Source organism: Hypanus sabinus (assembly GCF_030144855.1).
Source record: "Hypanus sabinus isolate sHypSab1 chromosome 24 unlocalized genomic scaffold, sHypSab1.hap1 SUPER_24_unloc_16, whole genome shotgun sequence".
Taxonomy (NCBI): domain Eukaryota; kingdom Metazoa; phylum Chordata; class Chondrichthyes; order Myliobatiformes; family Dasyatidae; genus Hypanus; species Hypanus sabinus.
The window spans coordinates 634,873-644,011 of NW_026778929.1; the positions used below are offsets into that span (position 1 = coordinate 634,873).

The 9,139-nt window shown below is 52.4% G+C and overlaps 1 protein-coding gene across 1 annotated transcript in view; it reads left to right on the plus strand.

Moving 5' to 3' along the window:
- The window catches only part of LOC132385461 (isocitrate dehydrogenase [NAD] subunit gamma, mitochondrial-like), a gene marked incomplete at its 3' end in the record, with an annotated part of 30,830 nt that extends 21,696 nt beyond the window's left edge, over positions 1-9,134 (plus strand). Inside the window, exons 4-6 of the mRNA XM_059957546.1 lie at positions 4,708-4,823; positions 8,331-8,391; positions 9,065-9,134. Of these exons, the coding sequence (XP_059813529.1) occupies positions 4,708-4,823; positions 8,331-8,391; positions 9,065-9,134 (247 nt within the window). The remainder of the gene's footprint in view (positions 1-4,707; positions 4,824-8,330; positions 8,392-9,064) is intronic.
- Positions 9,135-9,139: the final 5 nt, after the last annotated feature.

Below are 9,139 nucleotides of genomic sequence, written 5' to 3' on the forward strand. Positions count from 1 at the left end.
GACCTTCTATCCCACACATACAGGAGGCTATCCCGATGGCCAGCCGCCGTAGCCATCAGCGGCGGCTGGCCCTGGCGTTTCCCGGGAACTTGCAGGGCGGGCGGCAACGGCGGGCTTCTGCGCCCCACCGCTGGTGGTAGAAGCACCAGTGTTCATTGGGCCGGGGGTTAGCGGGCTCTGCGGCCGGGCCTGGACTGGTTTGCTGCTGGGAGCGTGGCTGGGTGATCTGTGCGATGGACGCCCCGCTCACCTTTTTGGCGTTCCACAGCAAGTCCGCCCGGGCTGCCACCTTCCGGGGGTCACTGAAATCCGCGTCGGACAGCAGCAGGCGTATGTCCTCGGGCAGCTGCTCCAGGAATGCCTGCTCAAACATGAGGCCTGTGTGTCCCTCGGCCAGAGACAACATCTCATTCATTAAAGCCGAAGGAGGTCTGTCGCCCAAGCCATCCAGGTGCAGTAAACGGGCAGCCCGCTCGCGCCGTGAGAGTCCGAAAGTCCTGAGGAGCAGGGCTTTGAATTCCGTGTACTTGCCGTCTGCCGGGGGCGACTGTACGAACTCCGCGGCCTGGGCCGCTGTGTCCTGGTCGAGGGAGCCCACCACGTAGTAGTAGCGGGTGTCTTCTGAGGTGATCCGGCGAACGTGGAATTGGGCTTCGGCTTGCTGGAACCATAGGTCCGGGCGCTGTGTCCAGAAACCTGGCAGTTTCAACGAAACCGCATGAACAGAAGCGGCGTCGGTCATTTCTGGTCCAAAAATCGTTTGGACCGTCGGGGTCACCAATTGTAGCGGTGTGCTACACGCAGCGCTAAAATTACGACACGGAGTCGGTAACTGCAGTCGAAGGAAAAACTTTATTCGAAAACTTCAGCCTCACTTTTAAGCCTCTGTCAACCAGCCCCCCATGGCGAAGAGGCTCCAAAGCTCTGTGCTCGCAAACCCCCGTAGGCTATCTAATTGTGAGTCGGTTCGGATACGCTAGGAAATGAGTCGCCACAAGGCCACGAAGTGTTATGGGAAGAAGGCAGGAGACTGGGGCTGAGAGGGAAATGGATCAGCCATGATGAAATGGCAGAGCTCTCCTAAGACCCAACTGGGCCAATTCTGCTCTGATATTTTAGATATACCTGGTGACTAGGTCTGCACAGCCATCTGTGGCAATGAATTCCACAGATACACCACAGTCTGCTCTGGCTGAAGAAAGTTTTCCTCACCCCTTTTCGAAATGGACACCCTTCTATTCTGAGTCTGTGCCCTCTGGTCCCAGACTCCCACTACAGGAAACATCTTCTTCACATCCACTCTATCTAGACCTTTCGATATCCAAACACGAGAAATCTGCAGATGCTGGAAATTCAAACAACACACACAAAAAGCTGGTGGAACACAGCAGGTCAGGCAGTATCTATAAGGACTAGTCCTGACGAAGGGTCTCGGCCCGAAACGTCGACAGTGCTTCTCCTTATAGATCCTTTCAATATTTGATAGGTTTCAATGAGATCTCCCACTCATTTTTCAAAACTCCAGCAAGTACAGGCCCAGAGCCATCAAATGCTCCTGATATGTTAACTCTTTCATTGCTGGGATCATTCTCATGGACCCTCTCCAATGCCAGCATATCTTTTCTTTGACAAGGGGCCCAAGACTGTTCATAATACTCTTGAGTGTGGTCTGATCAATGCCTTATAAGGCTTCAACATTACATCCTTGCAAAACTCCTTTAATCTTAACCCTTCCTGCATTAAAGCATGTCCCCTAGTATTTAACATTTCTACTCCAGGAAAAAGATTCTGTCCTTTCGATGCATCTCACAATTCAATAAACCTCTACCAGGTCTCTCCTCAGCTTCCACCACTCCAGAGAAAAGAACCCAAGTTTGTCCAACCGCTGCATATGGCTGGCTCACACCCTATAATCCAGGTGAACCTCTTCTGCACCCTCTGCAGAGCCTTCACATCCTTCCTGTAATAATCTGTGCCCTAACCAACACTCTTGTGCACCATTCCCATCACCGCACTACAGGAAGGAGGTGAATGCACTGCAAGGGGGTGGATTCCCTGGGATGGAGCGTTTTGGAGAGAAAGAGAGGCTGGTCTGTTCTCCCTGGAGCGGAGGAGGCTTTAAACAAAGTCTCTTCCATCTACACATTTTTCATATTCATCCATTCTCTGTCCCTTAACCTTAAACATCTCTATCGAACAACAACATGCCCTCTAATCCAGGCAGCATCCTGGTGAACTTCTTCCCCACCCTCTCCAAAGCCTCCACAACTTCCTGTATGGGGCAACCAGAACTTCACACAGTGCTCCAATTGTGACCTGACCAAAGTTTAATTATTTAGCGATCCAGCGCGGAGTAGGCCCTGCCATCCCTTCGAGCTATGCTGCCCCAGCAGCCCCACAACACCGATCAACCCCAGCCTAAATCACGAGGCAATTTACACGGACCAGTTAACCCACCCGGTATGTCCCTTCTGTAAAGAGACATTACAGAACGGTGCCGGAACTGAACTCCGATCATCCTAACGTCCCACCCGGGCTGTAATAACGGCGCACAAACCACTACACTACCACGGCGCCCAGTTTTATACAGCTGCAGCGTGACTTCCTGACTCTTTCACTCCACTCCCCGACAGATGAAGGCAGGTATGTTGTACACCTACCCATGGTGTGGCCACATTCAGGGAGCTATGGACTTGGACTCTCCCATTCCCAGGCTCCCTTTGTACATCAGAGCCCCTCAGTCATGCTATGCAGTGTGTTCCTGTATTTGAGATGTAATGCTTCACACTTACCCTCTCCACATCCCCGTCAAATACCCCCGGGGAGGAGGCAACCAGAACAACACACAATATGGTCGAGGTAGAGGTGTTTAAGAGGCTCTGAAACAGACACAGGAATGTGGAGGGATATGGGCCCTGTGCGGTTAAAAGCGATTTAGTTTGATTCAGCACTATGTTTGGCACTTAGAATCAGAATCGGGTTTAATATCACCAGCAAATGTGAAATATGCTGTCTTTGTGACAGAAGTATAAAGTAATACATAATAATATAAACTTAAATAACAGTATATCAAATAGTTAAATCAGTAATATAAAAATAAAAAAGTAGTGAGGTTAGTGTTCATGGAACAACACACACAAAACGCTGGTGGAACACAGCAGGCCAGGCAGCATCAATAAGGAGAAGCAATGTCAACATTTCGTTAGTCCTGATGAAGGGTCTCGGCCTGAAACGTCGACAGTGCTTCTCCCTATAGATGCTGCCTGGCCTGCTGCGTTCCACCAGCATTTTGTGTGTGTTGTTCGAATTTCCAGCATCTGCAGATTTCCTCCTGTCAGTGTTCATGGGTTCTACGTCCATTCAGAAATTGGACGGCAGATCTCACAGGCTTCTGTACCTCCTTTCTGATGGTAGCAATGAGAACAAAGCGTGACCTGGGTGATGTATGATGCCTTTTTGAGACATTCCAAATCATTCCAAAAGATTGCTGCCTCTGGATGAGGGACTTGTGGGACAAAGGACCTGCTCCTAGGCTGAGTACTGTCGTACGTTCTGTGACCTCTTTGTTATGAGACTTTGCCCCCTGGTCGTCAGAAGGGTTTACTTTTTATTTATAGATACAGTGCGGAGTCGGCCCTCCTGGCCCTTCAAGCTGCTCCGCCCAGCAACACCCGCTAACTCTGATTTAACCCTAACCTAGTCACGAGACAATTTACAATGACCAATTAACCTAGAATGTGGGAGGAAAGTCAAAACTAAAATAAGTTTTATTCTCAAAGTACATATATGTCGCCATATACGATCCTGAGATTCATTCCCTTGTGAATCTATAGAATAGTAACTATAACCATCATTAAAATTCCGCCCAACTGGGGCATTCAACCAGAGTGCAGAAGACAGCAATCCGTAAATGCAAAATAAAGAAACAATAATATAAAGAAATAAAACAATAAATATCGAGAAGATTTAATGAAGAGTCCTTGAAAGTGAGTCCATTTCAAAGTTAAGTTGAATGCACGATAGTTGAGGGATAGTAACTGTTCCTGAACCTGGTGATGTGAGGCCTGAGGCTTCTGTACCTCCTTCCTAATTACAGCAGTGAGGAGAGAGCCTGTCCTGGGTGGTGGTGGGGGGGTCCCAGATTATGGATGCTGCTTTCCTGTGACAGCGTTTCCTGTCGATGTGCTAAATGCTGTGGAGGGCTTTAATCAAGATGGAATGCGTGGTATCCACTACTTTTTGTAGGATTTTCCATTTAAGGGCATTGGTGTTTGCATGCCAGGTTGTGATGCAGCCAGTCAATATACTCTCCACTACACCATTATTGAAGTTCGTCTAAATTGGAGATGTCATGCATACTCATAAGGAAGTAGAGGCACTGCTGTGCTTTCTTGCACTTGATCGCACTTACATGCAAAATGCACATACAAGTGTGAACTTGTAGAGAACACACACATTCCATGTGTGTGAGCCCCTTACAAAGAGCACTGGGACACTATAACATTCTGAGCTGTAATAGCACGCTAAACGTAATGCTACTGCGGAGGGGGGGCAAGTCTGGGATTCTGCCCGGAGAGGCTCAGTGGCTGGATTGGTCCATCGGAATACATAAAGGGAAGGAAGGTAACAGGGAATGTGGAGCCAAGCTGAATATGGAGAAAGGGGTGGGAGGCTCCCACCTTCTGACTGTCTGCTGCCCTGACCCAGGTGTGCCTGTGTCCCGATTGATTTCGAGGTGGTGGATGTCCGTCCTTCGCCGGACAGTGGGGCCAGCCTCGAAGGCGCGCTGACAGCAATCCGGAGGAACCGCGTGGCGCTGAAGGGTGAGAGAACCCGTGGCTGTTCAGCAGCTCTGTGGCACTTGTCAGGGACATCCAGTGGAACCCCTCCCCTTCCTGTACATCCCTCCATCTGCAACCCCAATGGGATCCACCCCTTCTCATTCACTCTCAGCATCCACACTCCCAATGGGACCCCTCCCAAGCCATACCTCCCACTGTCCACATTCCCAATGGAACCCACCCCTTCCTGTACATCCCACTGTCCACAACCCTAATGGGACCCCTCCCAAGCCATACCTCCCACTGTCCATAACCCCAATGGGACCCACCCCTTCCCATACATCCCACTGTCCACAACCCCAATGGGACCCACCCCTTCCCAATCACTCCCATTGTCCACAACCCCAATGGGACCAACCCCCTCCCACTCACTCCCACTGTCCACAACCCCAATGGGACCCACCTCTTCCCAATCACTCCCACTGTCCACAACCCCAATGGGACCCACCCCTTCCCAATCACTCCCACTGTCCATAATCCCAATGGGACCCACCCCTTCCCAATCACTCCCATTCTCCATAATCCCAATGGGACCCACCCCTTCCCAATCACTCCCATTCTCCATAATCTCAATGGGACCCACCCCTTCCTAATCACTCCCGTTGTCCACAACCCCAATGGGACCAACCCCTTCCTAATCACTCCCACCGTCCACAACCCCAATAGGACCAACCCCTTCCCAATCACTCCCACTGTCCACAACCCCAATGGGACCCACCCCTTCCCAATCACTCCCACTGTCCACAACCCCAATGGGACCCACCCCTTCCCAATCACTCCCACTGTCCACAACCCCAATGGGACCCACCCCTTCCCAATCACTCCCACTGTCCACAACCCCAATGGGACCCACCCCTTCCCAATCACTCCCACTGTCCACAACCCCAATGGGACCCACCCCTTCCCAATCACTCCCACTGTCCACAACCCCAATGGGACCCACCCCTTCCCAATCACTCCCACTGTCCACAACCCCAATGGGACCCACCCCTTCCTAATCACTCCCACTGTCCACAACCCCAATGGGACCCTTCCCAAGCCATACCTCCCACTGTCCTTAACCCCAATGGGACCCACCCCTTCCCATACATCCCACTGTCCACGACCCCAATGGGACCCACCCCTTCCTAATCACTCCCACTGTCCACAACCCCAATGGGACCCACCCCTTCCCAATCACTCCCACTGTCCACAACCCCAATGGGACCCACCCCTTCCTAATCACTCCCACTGTCCACAACCCCAATGGGACCCTTCCCAAGCCATACCTCCCACTGTCCTTAACCCCAATGGGACCCACCCCTTCCCATACATCCCACTGTCCACGACCCCAATGGGACCCCTCCCAAGCCATACCTCCCACTGTCCATAACCCCAATGGGACCCACCCCTTCCCAATCACTCCCACTGTCCACAACCCCAATGGGACCCACCCCTACCCAATCACTCCCACCGTCCACAACCCCAATGGGACCCACCTCTTCACAATCACTCCCACTGTCCACAACCCCAATGGGACCCCTCACTATCCCATCCATCCCATCCTCCACAAGCCCAATGGGATCCTTCTTTTCCCATACATACCACCGTCCACAAACCCAATGGGACCCACCCCTTCCCATTCATCCCGCTGACCACAACCCCAATGGGACCCCTCCCAAGCCATACCTCCCACTGTCCATAGCCCCAATGGGACCCACCCCTTCCCATACATCCCGCTGTCCACAACCCCAATGGGACCCCTCCCAAGCCATACCTCCCACAGTCCATAGCCCCAATGGGACCCACCCCTTCCCATTCATCCCGCTGTCCACAACCCCAATGGGACCCACCCCTACCCAATCACTCCCACCGTCCACAACCCCAATGGGACCCACCTCTTCACAATCACTCCCACTGTCCACAACCCCAATGGGACCCCTCACTATCCCATCCATCCCATCCTCCACAAGCCCAATGGGATCCTTCTTTTCCCATACATACCACCGTCCACAAACCCAATGGGACCCACCCCTTCCCATTCATCCCGCTGACCACAACCCCAATGGGACCCCTCCCAAGCCATACCTCCCACTGTCCATAGCCCCAATGGGACCCACCCCTTCCCATACATCCCGCTGTCCACAACCCCAATGGGACCCCTCCCAAGCCATACCTCCCACAGTCCATAGCCCCAATGGGACCCACCCCTTCCCATTCATCCCGCTGTCCACAACCCCAATGGGACCCCTCCCAAGCCATACCTCCCACTGTCCATAGCCCCAATGGGACCCACCCCTTCCCATACCTCCCACTGTCCATAACCCCAATGGGACCCACCCCTTCCCAATCACTCCCACTGTCTGTACTCCCAATGGGCCTCCACCCTTTCAAATCACTCCCACTGTCTGTACTGCCAATGGTACCCCACCCCTTACCAATCACTCCCACTGTCTGTACTCCCAATGGTACCCCACCCTTCCCAATCACTCCCACTGTCTGTACTCCCAATGGGCCTCCACCCTTCCGAATCACTCCCACTGTCTGTACTCCCAATGGGCCTCCACCCTTCCCAATCACTCCCACTGTCTGTACTCCCAATGGTACCCCACCCCATACCAATCACTCCCACTGTCTGTACTCCCAATGGGCCTCCACCCTTCCCAATCACTCCCACTGTCTGTACTCCCAATGGGCCTCCACCCTTCCCAATCACTCCCACTGTCTGTACTCCCAATGGTACCCCACCCCATACCAATCACTCCCACTGTCTGTACTCCCAATGGGCCTCCACCCTTCCCAATCACTCCCACTGTCTGTACTCCCAATGGTACCCCACCCCTTACCAATCACTCCCACTGTCTGTACTCCCAATGGGTCTCCACCATTCCCAATCACTCCCACTGTCTGTACTCCCAATGGGCCTCCACCCTTCCCAATCACTCCCACTGTCTGTACTCCCAATGGTACCCCACCCCTTACCAATCACTCCCACTGTCTGTACTCCCAATGGTACCCCACCCCATACCAATCACTCCCACTGTCTGTACTCCCAATGGGCCTCCACCCTTCCCAATCACTCCCACTGTCTGTACTCCCAATGGGCCTCCACCCTTCCCAATCACTCCCACTGTCTGTACTCCCAATGGTACCCCACCCTTCCAAATCACTCCCACTGTCTGTACTCCCAATGGTACCCCACCCCTTCCCAATCACTCCCACTGTCTGTACTCCCAATGGTACCCCACCCCTTACCAATCATTCCCACTGTCTGTACTCCCAATGGGCCTCCACCCTTTCCAATCACTCCCACCATCTATAGTCCCATGGGACCCCCCCCCCCCTTCCCATTCTTTTCCAAAGGGACCCTTCACAATCATTCCAGTTGTGTCATTAAATGATTTGAGTCCGGGAGATTTGCAATCAGCAATTGGCTGATGTTTCAGCATTAGTCACAGGGAGCTTGTTCATACATATATATGTGCTTCATAATCCTGCTGTCTGTTGCAGGCAACATCGAGACCAATCATAACATGCCCCCATCACACAAGTCCAGCAACAATCTGCTGAGGTAAGTGGACTTTACCCCACACACACACGGGGTGTGGGAGGAGAGGGGGCAGGGTTTATATATAGAACACACACACCACACACACCACCACCACCACCCCAGCAGTTAAGGCAGCATCTATGGAGAGGAATAAACTATGTTTTGGGCCAGGACCCTTTATCAAGACAGGAAAGGAACAGGGCAGAAGTCAGAATAAGAAAGTGGGGAGGAGGGGAGTGGTTCAGGGGGTGTATATATAGAGTGACAGATGCCTGGGAGTGGGACTGGGATCCCATCCAGGGTTCAGGGAGAGGGTTTATATATATAGTGACAGATACATGGGAGTGGGTTATGGACGAATCCTATCCAGGGGTTTAATGGGTTAATATATAGAATAGTGGACCCCCTGGAGTGGTTTCCAGGCTAGGATATAATCCAGAAGTTCAGTGGGTTTATATCACAGACTGGGATTCAATCCAGGGGTTTGGCACATTTATGTATAGTAAAGCAGATCCTTGGGAGTGGGATAAAATGCCAGTAATCTACAGTGGGTGATAGTGGGCATAGTTTTGTTCCTGTTATGGGGGTTTATCTTTATGCCAAGCATTTCAAAAAGCTGCCGTCTCTAACCTCTGACTCTCACCTCTCTTCCCCCCCACCCCCCCCATGACTCCACACACACGGCTGATGTCAGGACAAGCCTGGACCTCTATGCCAACGTCATACACTGCCGCAGTCTGCCCGGCGTGCTGACCAGGCACCAGGGCAT